Raw genomic sequence first — 22911 nt, forward strand, 5'->3', positions numbered from 1 at the left:
CCCCAATCTAGCATAAATCTGAGGTAGACTTTCAGAGACTGACAGTTTCTTTCTTGGATTATTATTATTTTTTGCTTCAGTCATATACCAGCAGGATTTCTCATCTGGCATTCTATGAAAGAATTAAACTCTAATTATCTAAGGCAGAGGTCAACAAACTTATTCTGTAAAGGACCAGGTAGTAAATATTTTTTGGCTTTGAAGGCTGTGTGGTTTCTGGTAACGATTCAACTCTACCATGGTAGCTCAAAAGCAGCCATAGACAATGCATAAATGAATGAGTATAACTGTGTTACAATAAAGCTTTATTAACAAGTTGGGAAACTGGAGTTTGCCCGTGTGGCAGTAGTTTGTCAACACCTTCCCTAAGGTACAGATGAACATAATGAATGAAGAACTATCCTATGCAATTAGATGGCACTAGCTATCGCTTATCTCTGGGAGAATTGAGAAAATAGTCACTCAAATCATTTTTTATATGGCTAATTCTTTTGCAAACTGTAGATGAGAAGGGCAATGGGACCTAGAAAACCACCTTGTAATTGAAGTCAACTAATCCCAGTGAAACCTAAACGCTGTGCCTCTGTCAATGGCGGGCGGTGGTCCTCTTCATCCCTACTTAGCGTCTTTGGTCTGCGCCTCCTTTAATTCCTCCTTGCCCAGCCCTGAAGTGTGGTTGAAAATACATGCTGCTGCATCCTGTGTTCTCTTTTTAATTCCCTAGTGCACCCATGGCTTGATGTTCTCATAACTTAATTGATACCAACAGTATTTTAAAATAACCCCCTAGCCCCTCTAGTAGCTTTTCTTAGTTTTGTGCAATGGGTGGAAGATGAACGGATGGAGCACTGGAGATATTTCTCACTCCGGGGGCAGGGGCAACATGTGATTTCTGGGAGAAAAATCAGTGGCTAGAAGACAAAAGACGCAAGCACAGTAGCATGGCATGTGGGGTTCAGGTGGGCACACAGGTTGGGCAGTGAAGAGTCACTTCCGAATTATACAAGACAGTCTGAGACTGGGAAAAAACACACCTCGCTTGTCTTTTCATCTTTTCCTTTCCATTTTTTATTTTCTGCAAGCCTTCTAGTCTTTTCTTTGTAGTTTTATGTCTTTTCCAGAAGCACATAGACTTGAGAGAGGAAAAAGTTAAAACTTAAGCTAGTTGGTCTAGTTTCTGGTTACTCTTCAAATAATAGATTAAGTATGAAAGAAGTTCAAAACCATTGAGTAAAGTTGGCTTTTGTATTATTTGTAAAATTTAGTTATTATTTCCAGGTAGCACAAATAATGCATTGTTGGTTTTACTCTTAGAAACATTTACTTCAGTTTTCAAGTCAGTAGATGATTATTTTATTTGGCTGCATAAATGCAGAGGTAGCATTTTGAACCCATCTGTGTATTTTATCACTATCATGAGTGTCTGAAATACAAAGATTTTCTTAGAAATAGAGTGACCCAGAATTCCTGTCCTTGGCCTTTCTTCCCAAATCAGGCCAAAGAGAAATAAAATACCTAGTCTTTGATCAGTTACAATACTGATAGTTGGGAAAACAACAAACAGTAGATTGTTTTCCTACCCATTGTGAAACAAAATAAAATGTTTACCTATAGGGGACACTAGATCGTCTTTAAGTCGCTCTCTCCTATCTTTTCTTCCTATTTTCTTCATGGACTCAGTGTCTTACCTGAGCAAACATCTTTCTCTGTTTGGCTTCTATTCTCTGAGTGGACAGGACAGTGACCTATTAACTGCAGTGTGGGCTCTGACTTTTTCAGGAGCAGGAATTTGAAATACAACTCTTATCCATCATATTTCTCCAATTCTTAGCTCTCCTTTACTTTTAAACACTTCACAAAATGGAAAACCTTTTTGAATAAAAGCAGGTAGTTTTTTTGGAGATACACAAGGAAAAGCTATGAAGAGAAGCAGGGTATTTTTCTTTAGTATGTGGCTGCTTGAAAGTTGCTGTTACATCAAGAGAAGTTTTTGAAAGTTGCTGTTACATCAAGAGAACTTTTTTGTTAAGAGTGATTAGAGTTTGAACAAAGTCTATTTCTAACATTCTCATTAGGGAAAAAAAATAAGGTATCTATAGCTATATATTTATAATAAATTTCAGAGGGCAAGTATATATTTAAACCTATATTAATTGCACATCAAAACAGGAGGCATATGTGGTGGGTACATTCCAAAAGGTCTTAGAATTACAATAAACATTCCAAGTTTCATATACTTATCCAAATTCTCTCATCAAGCATCCAGGATGTGAAGCTATGAGAACAGGATTTCTTGAGAGAATACCAATACATTCCAGTCTCTGGGAGACTCAGAAGATTCTCACTCAATTTATTATTACTTTGGCTGTAAACCAGAAAGAAATGATAGAACACTAAAAAAAAGTACAAGATGGAAAATTTGTTAAAATCTTGAAAAAAATTTGTGCTTGATTGGGGTAAAGCTTAAGAAAATGCTATTTATCTGAGACAGTTTCTTTACTACTTTATGCAAACATGAAATAGCATACTTTTCATTTTTAGTGCAATATCTCTGTTCTACAATAAAGGCGATGAGGGGTACAGTTGCTTCTGAAGCACCTTGAATTGATTTGGTAGATTGATTATGCTCTAGGTAACAAAATAATGGCCTGGGGGTTTGACAGTTATTCTACGAACCTATTGGGATATTTTATTTCATCTCTCTGCTTTGCCATCTGGCCCAAAATATTATTGATTGATTGTTAAGTGCTTCCCATTTTGAGTCAATGCAATTAAGGAAACTTGAAGGTCTGAGGGAATATCAATGCTTTCTAATAATAACAGCAAGCCTCACTGAACAACTACCCCAGGCACTGAATTGTCTCTTATCCATCCATCAATCCAACAAAGAGATAACTAATAAGGACCTACTGTATAGCATGGGGAACTCTACTCAATACTCTGTGATGGCCTATATGGGAAAAGAATCTTAAAAAGAGTGGATATATGTATATGTGTAACAGATTCACTTTGCTGTACACCTGAAACTAACCCAACATTGTAAATCAACTATAATCCAATAATTGTTTTTTAAAAAAATCCATCAAAGAAGGTCATTTTTTTAATCTTCATTTTCCAGGGAGAGCACCAAGGCTCAAAGAAATGAAGTGATTTGCTCAAGGACTTGTAATTCAAGTCCAGTTCTGTTTGTCTTTAAAGCATCTGTTCTATCCCTCTCTAACTTAATTCACCCTTTAAGATTTTTAGTATTCTGACCTATGCCCTGGGTGACTGCTTGGGTAACTTTTCTAAACAGTATGTTGATAGTAATATGCATGCTTACCTATGATATTTGCTTGAGAGGAAAATGTACAGGGCAGGGACAAGTATGGATGAATTGGGTCTTTTACAAGACTGGAACTCAGTAGCAAGAAGCAATATAGACCTAAGCTATGATCCTTACTAGATGCAGGTTAGGTGTCTTTGGTAGTATGGTGGAGTCCTTCCTGTCATGACGATGCTATCAGCACTGATTTTACTCTAGAAAAAAATAGACATGGAATGACACTTTTCCCTGAGTGCTTACACATTATAAATTTGCAAGGTACTAGGATCAGAGGTTTACAAAGACTCATGCCACTTAAACCATATTGCTTTGGATAACTTAGACACTGCTGTTTTAAAATCCACTAAAGCAGGGCTTCCCTGGTGGTGCAGTAGTTGAGAGTCCGCCTGCCGATGCAGGGGACACGGGTTCATGCCCCGGTCCAGGAGGATCCCGCATGCCGTGGAGGGGCTGGGCCCGTGAGTCATGGCCGCTGAGCCTGCACGTCCGGAGCCTGTGCTCCGCAACGGGAGAGGCCACAACAGTGAGAGGCCCGCGTACCGCAAAAAAAAAAAAAAAAAAAAAAAAAAAAATCCACTAAAGCAATGATATTATTTCTATTAAATGTAAACAGTTCAAATGTTCCGACTTAAGTCTGTAAAAATATGTAGTGTTCCTTCTATTTTATGTTTATTTCAGATACAAAAGCAATAATACAGTTAATTATAGTTTCCACCATCATGTGCTAGGAGAATTAAGGCTTATGCATTACTCTATGAGTCTCAAGTTTTAAAAAAGTTATTAAATGTATTGTTGTTTCTCTCAGCAAATTTTAACATGTTTGGGGTTTTTGACCCTTTGTACTATCATATTGTTGTCACCACTTTGGACATGTTTCTTTGTGTATTTCACTGCCCCTACCATGATGTATTGCTCTTAATAAGTATAATAAATATTTTTTAATAAAGCTGAGTCACAAAAAGTTTACAAAACTCTTTCCCTGGTATTCAGCTCATTAATGGTTATGAGATCAGCATGTCCGACAGTAAGTGTATCTTTTAATTTTCTTGATCATCCCTTAGTCTTATTTACTGTGGGCAAGTGGCTCCCATGGATTGCTTTCTCCACATCATCGGTGGGAAACGTCTGCAGCTGTGGCATCATAGGTGGCATCTCTGAACCTAAATAGCTTCAATTTGGTGCTCTTCCTCCGAGCAATTTTTCTTCTTTCCAGACTTTTTTATTTTCTTTTTCTTTTCCTTTATTTGGTGTTCTTCCTCTATAATAAAAAAGAATTTAGAAAAAAGGATTGGGAATTAACAATTTGGAAGAGCAGAAATTAACTTTGGTCATGAAAGGACTTGGATACTCGCTAACACAGCTTTTCCTGTTGGCTAAGGAAAAGAATGGCACCTAGGGAAAGAGGACAGGCAAAGAGAAAGCAGAAATCTGCCCGCTGAGAAGAACTTACTGAGCACTCGTTTCTACCCAGGTGATGTTTCCGTTCAATACCACAAAGGCTCATAATGTCCTTTGTAAGACGTGAATTGCCTCTCAGCTATACGAGCATTTAGGTTGATGTTAAAATTAACTGCATGTATGTGCACTGCCATGCGTAAAACAGATAGCTAGTGGGAACCTGCTGTATAGCACAAGGGAGCTCAGCTCGGTGCTCTGGGGTGACCTAGATGGGTGGGGTGGGGGGGAGTGGGTGGGAGGGAGGTCCAAGAGGGAGGGGCTACATGTATACATATAGCTGATGCTGTTCGTTGTACAGCACAAACTAACCCAACATTGTAAAGCAACTATACCCCAATAAAAAATAAATAAATAAATAAAATTTAAAAAATTAAATTAAATTAACTGCATGTGAGAAACACGTCATCTATGGGACAGAGGAGGCTGTAGCGGGCTGGGTGCTTAAGACAATTGGTGATAGATCCTGGGAGCCCACTGTGCTCTGACCCATGAGTCTGGGGCTCATTGTCATTTGGTCTGGTGGCCAGTCTCAGATTATTGGGGGCGGGGTCCCTGGAGCTAGTGTATGAACTATCAAGACACCGTTTCTTTAGACATTAGTTAACATTTCTTGGGAGGAATAAGTTAAATACAATTTAGATATAATTATGACTGTCCTCCAGAGACTCAAGAAGTCTAGGCTAAACTTAGGGAGTAGCTAAGAGAATGAGTGAAGAATTGGAGAAGACCACTAAACCAAAAGAGCTAGATTTTCTTTATTCTTTGCCATGAACTAGCAGTACGATCTCTGATAAATCGTTTTATTTCTCTGGTGCTGTTTTCTAAAGTTTTAAATGAGTTGTATTGGGAAAGCTTTAAAATACCTTAAGGCTTTGAAATTCTACTTCTGTCAAACTTGATCACTCGTACTGTCCATGTTTATTATTTAGGGCAGATGGGAATTAGCATCATTAATCACTCATTCCTTCCTTCCTTCCTTCATTCAGCAGTTACTGAGTGCCCCACCACCCCATGCCTCAGGCTCTGTTCTAGATACCTCGGATACATCAGTAAATAAAACTGACAAAGGGCTTCCCTTGTGGCTCAGTGGTTGACAGTCCGCCTGCCGATGCAGGGGACACGGGTTCGTGCCCCGGTCCGGGAAGATCCCACGTGCCGCAGAGCGGCTGGGCCCATGAGCCATGGCCGCTGAGCCTGCGCGTCCGGAGCCTGTGCTCTGCAATGGGAGAGGCCACAACAGTGAGAGGCCTGCGTACCGCAAAAAAAAAAAATATATATATATATATATATGTGTGTGTGTGTATATATATATATATATATATGTATATATATACTTATGTGTCCTTTTCAACATGGAATCTAGAGGTGAAAATAGACTTTTTCTAAAAGTGTTTTGACTGAAACATATTAACTGCAAATATTCTAAAGGTTAAGATCTACTCTTGTATAGTCCATAAAGTAAAACTTTTAGTTTTTACATAAAATTGATTTTAGTAAATTTGAGGTTTTCTGTTTTTCATTTGTTGAAAACTATGGTTAGTGAAATAATGAGTAAAACCTGATGCTTATTTACTTCATTTATAACAATAAGACTTCATGAATATTGAGTGAAGTCACTTAAAGTGACTCATATGTTGAAATTTATTGAATTACTTTAATAGGAATTTCAAAATCTGTAACATAGGGAAATAACTCAATTTTCAGAATTGTTTTAATACTTGAGTGGAAATCCATTTTAAAAGATTTTTCAAATACAGTGTCATTCAAGTGAGTGATACCAGGTAAAGAAACTGCTTAGCTTGTAAGTTTTTCAAATTTCCTGTTTAGGTATTTTAGTCATCACAGCGTTTCATGTACATTTTTAAAAGCAAGGGTTTTGCTTAGCAAAAGGGCCTACAAGAATCCTGATGCTGTATGTAGCCTACCAAGGACTATGTTTCATGCTTATCTGATTGCCGTTTATTTATTGTGAGAGAGAAGTGGGCATGCCCTAAAGAAAGGGAAGCTGACGTGGTCTCCAAATGAATGCATGGGTGTCTCAATGTTTTGAGTCCCCTTCTCAGCAGACCTGGATTCCTAGCCCTTTGCTACACCTGAAGGAACATTCTGCATAAAAGGGTTAGACTGATCTGACATATCCCAGAAATGCTGAAGTGACCACAGAGAATAAGGAATCTGGGGAAGAAACACTAACTTCAGTTGCTGTCAGAGAAGAATAAAAGATTAAAAAACAACTTATTCTCAAGAATAAGAACCATCTTCACACGTTGCTTATCTCTGAGTTGCAGAAATGCTCTGTGGTGATGCAAACATAGGGGTGAAAAAGCATCAGATTAATAAAGATTTAATTAAACTCTTACATATCTGGTAATGGCTATGAGGTAAAATTGATTTGCATTTCACTCTTTTTTAGTTATAAATCCTAAATTTATAGGCAGGAGCAAGACTCCAGAGGTCAACTTACCAACAATTATACACTGAGACTCTCATGCCTCTACCCAATGAAGTTTCTTTTAGAGTTGACAGATATTTTGGTAGATATGAATGAAAGTGCAATTATATAAAAAGTTCATGTTAAATGGCAACATGACTTTTATGTAAGTTTCAAATCATTAAGTTACTCCTTAATCTAATCCATATAGGTATTTGACCAAACTTTTAATACTACATATGGAATGCCAGTATATATAAAGGAGAGACTCCAGGTCTCTGCTTAAGTGGATTCATCAGACCCGTGCTGCCTTTGGTTCTCCTTCAACACACTTAGCGCCAGTGCTCTGACAGATCTGGTTCTGCATTCCAGAACCGTCCACTTAACTCTCCGCAGATACCGGGAACGCACAGACTTTTGGAGGCTGGGACTGAAGCTGACTGAGGAACTCTTTATGATAATTAAATTACTTTCCAATTCTTATTGTGTGTTTCAGGAAAAGAAATTCCAGGAATGGTTTCTTCTGATATTTTTTATTTCCCCAGATCAATAGAATTTTCCATGCAAGAACATCAGCATTGCACACAAATCAGTTTTTTTGTTTTGGTTGTTTCTTAATTCTCAAGTTTCATGCATGCCTCAGAACTCTCCAAATTTTCTGTTAAGATATAAAATCAAACACTTTTACCTTCTAAAGTGGTAAATTTTTTACTGAAATATAACATAAGAATACCACAGAATACTATTTGAAAGTGATTTCAAATTTCTGGAAAAAAAAGGGGTGTAATATATTGTATGTGTTTCCTTAATTTAGCTCAAGAAATGGACTTAATATTTGAAAGAAAAAGAGTTTTATGGATTAAGACTAGACACTAGAAGTTAGTTGATCTGAAATATTTTGCCTTCAGTATTATTGCTAAGACACTAATTTCTGTGACTGTTTCTCTTTTTACACAGTGGAAATCCTAATATTTGCCACAGATTTGCCACATAGGGAAACAAAGAGTATATATAAGATATTTGGGGAGAGGCAATGTTTATCTTCGTAAATAGTGTTACTTATCAGAAGAATCAGCTCTAGTGAACCTAAACAGGTAGAGCAATTATATTCAGTTCTCAATGACTTTTCTGTAAGATAAGTATACACAGTATTAAAAAATTGTTCCAAATCAGGACCAGTGGGTTCAGTGACCACTGGTGATATTTGTATTACTGCCTGAGAAAAGCAAGGAGTTGAAAAGACACCTGAAAAATATTTATACAATCCCAAGTCTTCGTAACAGTACAAGACTGAGGACGGTGGGGAGAGTCTTTAAAAGGTATTGCAGAGGAGCTGAGCATGGCGCCTAGACGGAGGATGGTATTATAGGCCTGAAAAACTGCCCATGACACATGCCCCAAGCTCATACATATCACATAAATAACTCTGCCAAGGATGCTAAAACACAAGTATGTGTCTAAACCAGAACCTGATGCTATGTTCAAAGGCCTTCTCTTAAATGGTTGACTTAAGTCCTAAAGAGACTAGAACAGAGCAGGATGAAAAACAGACCTATATTCTTGGGAAGCTGAGAATGTGCATGTTTATGTAAAATGTACTTTTTAAAGAGGTATGAATTTGGAGGTCAGGATTAAGATATCTAGAATTTCCATTATCCAAGTAGCACGAGTCTAGTTCATGACATTTGAGAATCAATGTCAAGGAAGAAAGAGCACAGAGAACACTGGTCAGCTCTGACTTTATCCACTCGTTTTGGCTTTAAAAAAAGGCCCAAATGCTTATTTTTAACTTGGAATCAAAAGAAAAATGTAGAGAAAGAAAGGAAAACAAGAGAGAAAGGAAGAAAAAAAGGAATAAAGGAAGGAAAGAAGGAAGGGAGAAAGAAAGGAAAGTTAAAATACCAGATGAATACTATGTTTATCCTCTGGAAAATATGCATTTCTTCTTCTCAACCCCTTATAATAGTTATAAAAGTCTTGACACACCATTTGGTATGTCCTCTAGTGTTTTCCAGGGAATAATATCATTCATTCCAATCAATATCTTATTTGTTAAAAATAGTTTTAGGAAATATTTAATGAAAAATTTGAGATGTAAACAAAGAAAACTGAAAATTATTAATATATAACCACCTATCCCAGATGGCAGGACTTACTCTCATTTCACTTCCCTTCATTTTCAGTCCTCAAAAATTTCTGGAAAATGTTCTTTAGTTCATGCAAAGAATTTTGTATCAACTGTAACCTCATGGTTTCACTAGGGATTCCAAGAACAAAGTTTGAGCTATGATTCCTATTGGTTTGTGTGTGCTAATCTAAGATCCAACAACTTTTTTCTTATATATTTTTGCATCCTATACATACACATTTATATTTTAAAAGGCACATTTGGGTGAAGTCAAGTGGGCTCCAAGCCTCTTAACCCAACCTAGTGGGTCAGAGTGTTCAAACAAGGCAGTTGGGCAGTGACTTTTGCCCACCTGACTTTGGGCAAAAGTCAATTCAGCTGTTGACTTGGGTTGGGTTGGATTCTTGACCTAGAAAAACTTGCCTCTATCATTTAGGCACAAAAGAAAAACGTCAGTAGCTGAAATGTGAGAATGTTTTCTAAATAACCAGTTTTTGACCCAAGAATACTGGAAGAAAGCCCTAGAATTCTAGAAGAAAATATACTTATAAACTAAAATATATTTTCAAAAATGAACAATTATGAATCTCTCTCTCTTTTCTTTTCTTTTTTTTTTTTTTTTTTTGTATTTCTAAATCCTCCGGTCTCTGGCAATAATTCTGACTACCGAGTGACAGAATTTTAACTACCCATAAGGAAGTGTAGTTGTCAAGACTTCCGGGAAGATGTCACTGATGTAGGGTCTCACACGTAACATAGGCTGGGCCCTGGGAGTAGCTTCCAGGCAGCTCCTGAATGGGATTTTTCAGTATCTCCAGAGATATATAATTTCAAGTAATATAATTATTACTTGAAACTGGAGCCACAAAGGCTGTAACTGCTGGTGGTTAGAGCTGGTTTACTGAGCAAAAGTCCTTCAACTAGGATTCAATTCCTGGGAAATTGGGTCATACAAATAAATTCTGTTACTTTTCCCAAATCCATAAAGTTGATTTTTTCCTTGGAGTTATAATTTTATATGTAAATTTGATATTGATTTATTGTACACACATACTTTTAAAAAAATGCTTGTCTCTTGACCATCTCAGATGGGAAACCATAGTTTATGTGGTCTTTAGGGACAACCAGTATTCCTCATACTACATCATTTTTACTATCTACAAATTGTAGTTTGGATAGAGCTTATGGAGCTGAGAGGATCTATCTGTAGCCATGACATTTAATTATCTATTCCAAATGAAATTCTGCTTCTACTGTAAGAAATTATCTGATTTTTATAATTCTTGAAACAAAAGTTTCCATATGTTAAAGAGACATATATAACAAGCTTATGTAAAATATACAGATCTGTAGCTCAAGAATTTATCTCATTAATGAACTAAATATTACTTAGTGCCTAGATAAATGATTCTTTGAATATGATTTGTATTTGACAGTTTCCAGGGTTCACTTGAATGCATCATCTCACTGTATCCTCACTGTATCACCGCAATGAGAAGCGCAAGCTTCTCACTGCAGTGGCTTCTCTTGTTGCGGAGCACGGGCTCTAGGCACACGGGCTTCAGTAGTTGTGGCTCGTGGGCTCTAGAGCGCAGTCTCAGTAGTTGTGGTGCATGGGCTTAGTTGCTCCGCGGCATGGGGGATCTTCCTACACCAGGGCTCGAACCCGTGTCCCCTGCATTGGCAGGCGGATTCTTAACCACTGCACCACCAGGGAAGCGAAGTGGTTAAGTGGTGTTACCTCCATTTTACAGAGTTGGAGATTGAGGCTTGCAGATGTTTGATTATGGACCCTAAATATCAGTTAATGAAGTTTTTGAGAAGCAAAGCAGTGTAAAACAACCAAGACAGCTAACGAAACCCATTTTGGAGTGATTTTTAAATGCTTCTGTCCTGGAAAATGGCTTTTCTTCTTTTACTAAATGTTATAAGACTATGAGTACAATTCAGGGAATTAAAAAAAAAAAAGATCTCCCCCCCAAACAAACAAACAAACAAACCCTGAGGAGCAGCTGATAATAGCAAAGACCTTTTTGTCCAGAGGTGCCCACGGTACTCTATAAAATCAGCTGAATGAGCCCAGCTGTGTGGCACATCCCTTTGAAATGGCCCCATGCTGTTTCTTGTTTTAATTCCCAGGTGTGTACATAAGACGCAAGATTTCCAAACTAGGCTATTCTTATTTGCATCTCAACCCCTGAGAAAGTGAACTGTTTGTGGATCTTATTTCTCCTAAAATCTTTTGTCCTCTCTTAAACAGGAGTCAACAAACAGTATTCTTCAATTTATTGGTTTAGTGCTGGATTTTCATTCTTATGAAATTTATTATGGTATAGCTAATCCCACCTGTTTGGTTATTTTGCCATCTTTTGAAAGTTTTCTCATACCCACCAAACATCCTTTTCTGCATTAGAAAAATATCCGTATTTGTGGCATTTTCTAATATCGGGAACCAATGGCATCTAACAGATTTACCATCCTCAAATTCAATGGTTGTTTATTTCAGAGTTCAAGCAGAGTGGCAGCCAGGCTGCGGTCATTAGTCTATAACTCAAAGGCAGTACTGGGAGTCAAGCCTGGAATTCTTTGTCCTCTAATCATGTATTTTACACCTCTCCAGGGAGTGGTGAGGAAGAATTGATGTGCACTTTCAGCTCCCACACTATGTGTCTCATCTCCCAACTGGGCTTCTGTCTCCAACTTTCTTCTTACTTAGCTCTACTTCTAATTTTTATTTTTAGGGCCACCATTCTTGGCTTGATTTTCAGCAAGCGGTGTGTGAGCAGCAGAATTTTTTTTACTCTGCTCAGGGGAAATTGTGTCTGGAATCCTTGTCATTTCTAAGTTCCTAAAGCAATATCTCGCTAGTTAATTTAACAAATGTTAAGTTGCTAAGAGAGTAGATCTTAAAAGTCCTCGTCACAACAAAAATACTTTTTTCTAACTATGAAGAATGACAGATATTATTAAACTTTTCATGGTGAGCATTTCACAATGTGTACAATTAGTGAATCATTATGTTGTATACCTGAAACTAATATAATGTTATATGTCAATTATACCTCAATAAAAAATGTATGTCATTCAAAAAGACAAACCTCAGAATGGGAGAAAATATCTGAAAATGAAGCAACTGACAAAGGATTAATTTCCAAAATTTACAAGCAGTTCATGCAGCTCAATATCAAAAAAACAAACAACCCAATCCAAAAATGGGCAGAAGACCTAAACAGGCATTTCTCCAACCAAGATATACAGATTGCCAACAAACACATGAAAGAATGCTCAACATCATTAATCATAAGAGAAATGCAAATCAAAACTACAGTGTGATATCATTTCACACTGGTCAGAATGGCCATCATCAAAAAATCTACAAACAATAAATGCTGGAGAGGGTGTGGAGAAAAGGGAACCCTCATACAGTGTTGGTAGGAATGTAAATTGATACAGCCACTATGGAGAATAGTATGGAGGTTCCTTAAAAAACTAAAAATAGAACTACCATGCGACCCAGCAATCCCACTACTGGGCATATACCCTGAGAAAACCATAAGTCAAAAGAGTCATGTACCACAATGTTCATTGCAGCTCTATTTCCAATAGCTAGGACATCGAAGCAACCTAAGTGTCCATAGATAGATGAATGGATAAAGAAGATGTGGCACACATATACAATAGAATATTACTCAGCCATAAAAAGAAATGAAATTGAGTTATTTGTAGTGAGGTGGATGGATGTAGAGTCTGTCATACAGAGTGAAGTAAGTCAGAAAGGGAAAAACAAATACCGTATGCTAACACATATATATGGAATCTAAAAAAAAAAAAAAAAAGGTCATGAAGAACCTAGGAGCAAGATGGGAATAAAGACGCAGACCTACTAGAGAATGGACTTGGGGACACGGGGAGTGGGAATGGTAAGCTGGGACAAAGTGAGAGAGTGGCATGGACATATATACGCTATCAAATGTAAAATAGATAGCTAGTGGGAAGCAGCTGCATAGCACAGGGAGATCAGCTTAGTGCTTTGTGACCACCTAGAGGGGTGGAATAGGGAGGGTTGGAGGGAGACACAAGAGGGAGGGGATATGGGGATATATGTATATGTATAACTGATTCACTTTGTTATAAAGCAGAAACTAACACACCATTGTAAAGCAATTATACTCCAATAAAAAAAATGTACATCATAAAGAAAACTGCTTCTCTAGTTAACATTTTCTAAGGTTTTTCTGTATAAGTAGCTATACAGAAATGCATTCAAGTGAAGTGAAAACATTTGCCTGTACAGATGAAAAATTAATTACTTTCAATCTTTTTCTATAAACATCTGAAGAATACACTTTTCTATATTGGTAGTTTTCTTTCAGAAATTAATTCAAAATAGACAATAAATTCATTTTATTTAAAGGATTACTATAAGCAAATGATTATAATGTTTTTTAAAGAGTTATCCTGTATGTACAGATAGACACACTTATTTATAGATAAAGAACTTTAAACTTTGCAGTACTGTTTATATGCTATATTGGCATTTGTGTATTAAGTTTTTTGATATTTGACATGAAAATTCCAAACTCTGGCATTCAATGCTAAGTTAAACATTATTCTATTAAAATTTACATATCTCAACTATGGTATTTATTTTATATGCTTTAGACATAAGGTGATGTTTTGTATGCTTTTTAAAATTTATTTTTTAATTTACACAGAGTGCAATTCACTTTTTTTGCTAGGTAGTTCCAAGAGTTTTGACAAATGAAAAGGCAAAAGCATCACCATAATCAGGATACAGAACAAGACCCTCACTCCAAAATTTCCCTGTGGTGTTCCGTGCAGGCGAAACATCCTCACATCATTCATGTTGAAAACCACCGTTCTATAGTTTTCTGTCCCTATAGTTTTCTTTTCCGAAATGTCATGTAAATGGAATCATACAGTGTGCAGCATTTTAAATGCAGCTTTTTTCACTTTAGCACAGTAGTTCTCAACGGAGAACAATTCTGCCTCCCACAGAGGGTATTTGGAATATTTGAAGGCATATTCGGTGGTAAAACCTGGGGGGCGTGGGAGAGGGCTACACGCTCCAGTGGGCAGAGGCCAGGGATGCGGTGGAACGTCCTGGAACACAGGGACCGCACCCACTACAAAGAAGCCTCCGGTCCAAAACGTCAGCGGTGCCAAGGCTGGGCAACGCTAACTTAGCGTAATGCATTGATGATTCATTCGTAGTGTTGCGTATATCAGTGAGTAGTCCGTTGTTTTTTATTGCTGAGCAATATTCCACTGTGTGAATGTGTTCTAGTCTTTATCCATTTACCTGCCAAAGGACAGTTTGGTTGCTCCCAGTTATGCAATTACGGAAGTTTTTGAGCGAACGAAAGTACTAGGGGTAGGATTGCTTGGTCATATGGTAAGTGTATGTTTAACTTTATAAGAAACTCCGCACTGTTTTCCAGAGTGACTGCACCAGTTTAGTTTGCCTTCTCCCCAGCAACATGCAAACATCCAGGTGTTCTGCATCTTTGGCACTGTTTGGTATTTGTATTGTTTGTTTGAATTTAGTCATTTTACTAGGTGTTTAATGGTATCTCATTGTGGCTTTCAGTTTGTCTGTTTCCGTTAAGTTTTAGAATTTTATAATCTAATGCACATATTCTGAGATTACAAAAGTAGTATTATGTAAATGAGGTCTTGAATAATTAGCACAAGGTTATTAATGCCTGTGGACCTTCACTCTGTTCTTCCTCACTGTAGAGCTGCTGGTCCTTTGACAGCTTCTATTGTAAGAGAGACCAGTTTTGCAACATTAGGATGTGCTGATCTACCAGGTCTTCTCAGGACATGCCTGGCCCAGGACTTGAGCCAAGGAGGAGGAGAAGGCAGAAGCCATCCCCTTTTTACGTATCACTAAGGAATTATCTATCTGAGCGGACACATTCCTCAGAGTTCACTGGGAAGGGACAAAGTGAATTCCACAGAAGCAGCGCCTGAGCACAACACAGCAAGACTGCTTTCTTGGATGCAAGTGTTTGTAAAACATTTCCCTCTACTGGCTGGCTGCTGAAAGTACTCCTAAGAAATCAGAGGAAACAATTCGCTACCTGCTCTCAAAATCTGCTCTTATTCCCACCTCTAACAACTGATTATTAAATGCTTTCTTGCATGTTTTCCTTCTTTTAAAATATCCCTTTGATCAAATATTAAATTTGGGCTTCCCTGGTGGCGCAGTGGGTGACAGTCCGCCTGCCGATGCAGGGGACGCGGGTTCGTACCCCAGTCCGGGAGGATCCCCCATGACGCGGAGTGGCTGGGCCCGTGAGCCATGGCCGCTGAGCCTGCGCGTCCGGAGCCTGTGCTCCACAACGAGAGAGGCCACAGCAGTGAGAGGCTGAAGTACCGCAAAAAAAAAAAAAAAAAAAAAAAAAAATTAAATTCATCGCCCTATTTCCCTCAATTAGTTGTGACAGGAGTATTGATGCAAAGAGGATGCCATGATTTCATTTACAACGAACTTGAAATTTGCCCTCAGAAATAAGCAGCTGTAGCCCTGAATCATCCCATCAGGCTTCTGGCTTCCAGGTGGAAGGAACAGAGAGGGTGACCCCAGTCCTGCAGCGGCCATGCATTCTTAACCTGGGATAGGAATCATAAGGGCGCAAGGCTCATGGTGTCCAATGGGAACATAAAAATTGCAGGAAATACCACTATGCTTAAAAACAGTGAATCTACAGACTGACCAGCAATCTCAAGTGGTCTCTTGCTAATAGGGGCTTTCCTCACTTTTATGAAGTGAAGGCAGAGGAGTCCAGTTTGGGATCCACACATTCTGGCATTTTACTCCCAACAATTTGACTGGAAACCTAGGTGCCTGTGGCCTTCGGCACCCGCAGTATCACAGTGTGATATTAGTTCAGCACATCCAGTAGTTCAACCACACAGCACGAGTGAACCTGGGGTGACCAAAACACCAACCCAACTCAAATTCCTAGAGAATCAGAAATGAGCACACACTGTCCTCCCTGACCTTCTTTAAGAGCCCACTGTTACCCTAATGCTCAACTTCCCTGGGACCAAAAGACATTTAATTTACATTCCAATTTCGGTAATTTATTTTCAAACTTAGGTCATTGCGAACAAGGCTTTAAGGGAGTCAAGAAGCCCTCAGTTGAAAATGATATAGTTGGTACTCTGGTTTTCCATGGGTACCATCCATTCTCAATACTATTGAAATTTTTACATTTTCTCAGGGTGGGAGGCTACTTTTTATTCACAAAAAGCTCAGGGTAAACAGTGGTGGATGGTCTTTGCTCATGGAATTGAGGTGTAAGGGTTCATTTGGCAACTCGCCCTCACAGAGCTAGCTGTGGTGCCTTCAACCTCACAGCTGGTTCTGAATGAATCCCACTTTCCACACGCATGTCTGCGTGCCCCGTGCTGAGTAACAATGCGAACTGCAGTCATGCACCAGACCAAGACCCTGCCTCTTCCCAGCTGGGGCCCTGGGCACGTTGCTCATGGGAGTTTCCTGTCCTCATCTCTCAAGCAGAGATGATGATCCATTTTTACAACGTGGTCATGAGTCTCGAACAAGGACTAAACATGTCAAGGGCTTGGCATGAAGTAAGCGCTCAAAATCATGTTCTTTGCTCTATAGATATCATCAATTCTTGCAAATGCATTATTTTACACACAACTCAAATTGTGTACAAAGGGGAATAACCTTGTATCAAGTCAAATTACATGGGTAAAATCTGCACGCTCCATACTCTGTTTCTGCCTCACTGCTCCTGATGCTGTAAGGATCCTGTCTTTTGGCTACTTGTTGACTCTCATTTGTAAGCCAGGTCTAGATAAAAAGGTAGGAATTTTCTTAAATGATAAATGTATTGTACTCGGTGCTGTTTGATTAGCGTGAAATAATTGCGGGGTGATTTTCCTTTACAAACAGATATCTTCAAATCAACCCTTCTTGATTGGCAGATCCATGAAACCTACAGAGCAATTTGTTCTAAGATGAGAAATCTGTTCACTTTATGCTCATCTGATTTCATGGTTTTTGAAATTATTCTTTTTCATTTCTATTTTTCAATGACATTTCTTTCAAAGTCCCAGTGGTGCTGAGTGGAAACGCATCCAGTGACCCTTCCTTGCCCAGGCTACTTCTTGCCAGGCTACCTTTTAAAAATGCATATCTAATCACGTCCCCCCACCCCTACCCGCCCAGCTTAAAATCATTAACTGCTGTCTCTTTGCTCCTGGGGTAAAACCAGAGACCCTGAACTTGGCCTCTGGTGCCCTGACCTCCTTTGTCCCAGCCACCCTGCCTGACCCTTGGTCATCAAACCATACTAGACGTCCGGGTAGTTCTTTGTGTCCCTTTCCATTGAACGGCCTGCCCATTCAGTGACTCCAGAGACAGAATGTGGCTCTCTTTCCTCATCCGCCCTTGCCTTACGCTGAAGTCCGTCAACCTTCAACTTATATGTCATTTGTCCAGAGGTGTTTTCCTGGCTCTCCTCTGTGTAGTCAAATTTCCATATTATACGCACTTCGCCACTTTGTATTTCTTCCTAGCATTTATCATAGCTGTAACAAAACAGGTAGTGTTTAGATATTCACCCAACACTGTGTATGTAAGCTTTATGAGGGCAATTTTATTGATTGAAAGAGTCAACATCAGCCCAAACCAAACATTAGTTTAGTGAACGCAGACCAAACTTTCAATCAATATTTGTCAAATGCACGATTGAACGGCATATTCAATACCACTCCCTCAATGTCTAGTATATAGCAAATGCTCAACAAATGTTTGTTCAATGAATAAATGAACATTTTGTCTGTTCAGTAGGAAAAGGGGAGCTACCGCAGTGTGGAGAGAGTTTCAGGGGATTACAGTGAAAGGATCTTCTGCATGAGAGCCAGAGATCCTATCTGCCTGACCATCAGTTCACAGGGCTTTCTGGGCGGAGTCTTCTGCTTACCTGGGAGTGTACAGGTCACTGCACTCCTGTCAGGGCATATGGTCTGCCGCCAGAGGGCTGGCTGCGTAACTTCAGGAAGTCACGTGTCTCCATTTCCCACATAAGGAAGGACACAGGGCTCTTCCTGCCTCCCCAGCCAATGTCACAGGTTTATGAGAAAAAAAAAAAAAGTACTGGGAACTATTTTTTGGAAAATCAGCAAGTCTTTCCAGATCAGAGGAGGTGTGTCTTTTCTTCTTTTTTTTTTTTTTTTTTTTTGCGGTACTCGGGCCTCTCACTGCTGTGGCCTCTCCCATTGCGGAGCACAGGCTCCGGACGCGCAGGCCCAGTGGCCATGGCTCACGGGCCCAGCCGCTCCACGGCATGTGGGATCCTCCCGGACCGGGGCACGGACCCGTGTCCCCTGCATCGGCAGGTGGACTCTCAACCACTGCGCCACCAGGGAAACCCCTTTTCTTCTTTTGAAGGAAGGTCATGTCTGCTACGGATCTCCAAAACAAAAAACCACAATGAGAACAAAATCAGAATAGCTTATAAGTCACTATAGAAAAGAGTCTTACTTCAACATAATTCTGCTTCTGTGGAGCAAATAGACAGCATGTATAGGAGAAATGCCAAAAGAGTATTCTATTAACAACAGCAAAGCATCAACCTAGCAGACAGCAGTCTCCTTAACTGCAGCAGGCTGGTAGTTACAGAGTCACTAATAGTTTCACCCTACAGACAGCTGATTACAGACACAAACTAAACAACAGTCAGGACAACAGCAGCATAATAATAAAATAATGAAAGCAGCAGCTACGATTTCATTGTTAACATAAGGAGGTAGTGCTTGTTTAAAATATTTCATCATATTTTAATTTGCCCAACAGCCTTGTGTGGGCAATTATTATTATATAGATGAAGTGAGCCTTGGAGCATTTATGCAGTTTGCTCAAGTCACACTGTGCGCGAGTAGCAGGGACAGGAGTCCATCCATTCCTCTCTAAGACATAGATTCTAACCACTGTTTTCTACTGACCCTCCATCCAGTCTCTTCGGATGTAAGGGTGGGAAGGATCCTTCATAGGGCTTTTTGCTCACACTGACACAGCTGGATAACAGCAGCTGAAACATTTGAAGGAATTCTTAACAAAGTTTTTGAATCTTACTAAAGGGTTTCAACATAATTTAAAATTTTTCTTAAAGAGGAGGGTGGCTCACCAGCCTTGGGCTTAATTTCTCTCTCTCAAGCTCCCTGTATCACAGGTGGAGTCACCAAGGCTCTCACCTGGCAGCTCCCACAGGGTCTGGCACGGGGAGGGAGTAGTGGGGGGGAGTTGGAAGCCCCTGTTTGTCAGGAGGCTGGACACACCTTTGATGAAGGATCATTACCTACCCAGGATATCCTTAACATTCCCTGATGGGTCACTTACATTTTATCACTTCCTATTGGTCATTAGAGCAGATAGCTTTCAAAGACAGGGCCTGGTGCAGGTGGACAATATAATCCGGGCAGGAAATAGCTGCATCACACCATGCTCTTCTCTAAAGGTATAAGGAGGTCGTCACACTTAGCTCTTCTAAACTTATGCCCCAGCTTCACAGTGTTCAATTTGAAAACTAAGGGGTGATAAAATGGGTGGAAAATGACTCTTCATAATTCAAGGAAATAAAAGGAAGCAGTTGTCTGGATGATACAAAAAGTGGAAATCCACAAACGCTTCATACCTGACTTTGGCATGCATTAATAATTTCTTCTATCCAGCAGGCATACCCTTCCTAGCTATGTTTTATTTGACTGAGGTTAAAATGTATTTTCCATTCATGGATATATCAAACCTGAACATTATAGAAGGATGATCCAATGTACATCAAGCACACGGAGAGCCTTTCTCTATTGAGTCGTGTTTTCTAAGTTCGTTTGTGCTGCCTTATCACTGAGTTTTCAGGAAGAAGGTTGATAAATATTTCAGAGGCTGTCTCTGTCCACAAACCAGCTTCATCATGGCAGTTCTGTTGATTCACCAGTTCATGGGACAGGACCCTGCTTACAAACAACATTCCAAGTGGTATTCTTTTGGGATTTTAGATAGAGTACCATAGAAATATCTACCTCATAAGTTTAATAGGAGGATTAAATGATGACTATACATAAAGTAATATGAGCTATTAGTAGCAGCAGTAGGAAAAGCTAGAGAATGAGTCAGAAAGATGATGTATTATGCTAATAATATTTGGTACTCAAGTTGAGCCTGTCTAAAGAAATCAGCTGTAGGTATTTATTAAGTCACTCAGTCATGAATTATTGAGAACCACCTATGTCCCAGGCAGTGTTGTAAGTGTTGGAATGAAGCAGTGACTAAGACAGACCCAATCTCTGCCTTATGGAGCCGATATTCCAAGGGACACACAAAGTAGCTTTTCTTACTCTCTTTAAAACATGCTTTTGGTGGTTTACTATCTTATTATTTTTTTTCTATGAAAAATCCATACAGAGATAAAGAATGTTATTTTGATGTGAACAAGAATTACTATCTTTTACTTTTCTCTACCTATTTCATCTCTCCTGTAAGTCTCTAAAGTTTAAGGGCAAGACTGGAGATTGGTTAATTTTTTATTCTCATACCATGCCTAGTAGTGTCTTTTTGTAAATAACATGAAATAAAAATATTTTTTCTGAATAACCAACCAATCTCATAACAAATTACGGAAATCTCTCTCATTATTTTGTAGTTACGTTTCCTATACTCACAAACATAATGAATTTTTCCAGGCACCACAGGCTTGGTTTACTGGTTTTTACCTTTTAGACACTGAAAGCACTCCTCAGAGGATCAGAACTAGCTCTGAGTTTTAATCTACTTATGCTGGGTGTCACAGAAGGGGAAAGGATGGGCATGTGGCTTTACTCCCTGCAGGGCAAAGCCTGCCTCACATATAAACGAGAGCGGATTCATCTTGCTTGGCCACGTGATCCAGGGAGTGAGGAACAGTTCTCAGGGCCAGGCTAGGGAGATACAAGGTGATAAAGATAAGCGCCATATTAATGATATATAAAAGATATGTTATGAAATTCCCCAGGAAGAGAGCTCATTTGGGGTTACAGTGAATACAGAAGAAAGGAAATGAATTTAGGCTTGAAGAATAAGATTCCGGTAGAAGAGAAGGAGGAGGACACTATTAGTAGGTAAGTGGAAACCTCCCACTTGGAAGAATACCAAGAGCCTTGGGAATTTTTACTTTATTCTCTAGGCAATGGTAAGTTAGCAAAGGTTTCTGCCTGGGAGATTGACATATAGCTTGTGAAAATGGTCTTTCCTGCTAAACTTGATGCTATTGCCTGAATTTAGAATTGAGAAATGATTAGAATTTAATGGAATATGATAGAACTTAACTGGAATTTAATAGGTCACATAGTCTATTAGGTGGATTGCCATCAGCATTAAAAAAAAGAAAAATAGAATACAAAGTATTAAAATATATCACATGTAGTGAGGCTAAGTATTTTTTTTACTAAACTTTCACTTTTGCACATGTTGGTAAGTGGGTGGGTAGGGAATCTGGAAGTGGATTTCAGCCAAAAAAGTTCAAAACCACCGAGGTAGAGTCGCTCATGAGATGGTTTACTAGAGAGCTCTTGTTTCTTTCTTCCATACCAGAAATAGTTGTATTCCAACTAGCAACTATAGTATTTTATTTTTATCATATACATATCAGATTATCCTATAAGGAAGAAGATTGTGCGTTGTCAAAGACAGTAACGAAGAAAGCAATGATACTGGTTTGATTCAGTCTATTGCGATAGGGAGAGCGCCCCAGATCTGAGATCATGGAGCCTCAGCAGCTGGTTTCTCCTTAGCTTCACAGGGAGGAGTGGAGATGCCCCAGGTGGGATGCTTTACCCTATGCATTGTTCTGTCATCAAGGGATGTCTCCATCAGTTAGCTGTGCAGGAAAAGTTGATCTCTGTGTCTAGTTAATTGCAGGGGGGACAAACAGTTCTAATCTCAGCTAAGCCATCCGTGAGACAAAGAACAAGGAGCTGTCTGTCTTTGCCAGCATGTGCAGATAAAAGGGGAAAGGTCTGTGTTTGTCCCTACCATAGGTAAACAACGGGGTCCTCAAGAGTCTCTGGGGTCACGAGAAAGAGTGGCCAGTGAGTCTTTCTCACATAGTATGGGAAAGGTTGGTCTTTCCGGTCAGCCATTTCCTGGAACACAAGAGTGAGGGGATTTTGGAAAACAAAAGCTTGGGGAATTTCCTACCTGAGAGCTCAGGTTAACTTCAACATTGTCAGTTTTCTCCTCTGGATTGGCTTTAAAGAAAGCACAGGACCAAATTTCGCACCCACTTCCTACAAATGGGCAGAGCGTGAATCCAGCTAATTTCTTGGATGATAATTGATGGTGGTTAATGCTGCTGAGTGCATAATTCTGTAACAGGAAACTTCTTTTTAATCTAAGACTAATTAATATTGAAAATGATCATTTAAAGTGGATCTCCTTTCAGGGCAAAATTTAATAGAAGACAGAAAAAATAATTTGAATGGACATTTATCTTGAAAAATGACACTTAAAATAATAAAAATAAATTTTCTGAA

The 22911-nt window shown here is 39.0% G+C and overlaps 1 protein-coding gene across 1 annotated transcript in view; it reads right to left on the bottom strand.

The window, feature by feature from the left end:
• Positions 1 to 4485: 4485 nt before the first annotated feature.
• Positions 4486 to 22911, bottom strand: part of SMIM31 (small integral membrane protein 31) — a gene marked incomplete at both ends in the record, with an annotated part of 34126 nt that continues 15700 nt past the window's right edge. The window contains one exon of the mRNA XM_079710286.1: positions 4486 to 4583. Within this exon, the coding sequence (XP_079566412.1) occupies positions 4486 to 4583 (98 nt within the window). The remainder of the gene's footprint in view (positions 4584 to 22911) is intronic.

Source organism: Hyperoodon ampullatus (genome assembly GCF_949752795.1).
Source record: "Hyperoodon ampullatus genome assembly, chromosome: 1".
Taxonomy (NCBI): domain Eukaryota; kingdom Metazoa; phylum Chordata; class Mammalia; order Artiodactyla; family Ziphiidae; genus Hyperoodon; species Hyperoodon ampullatus.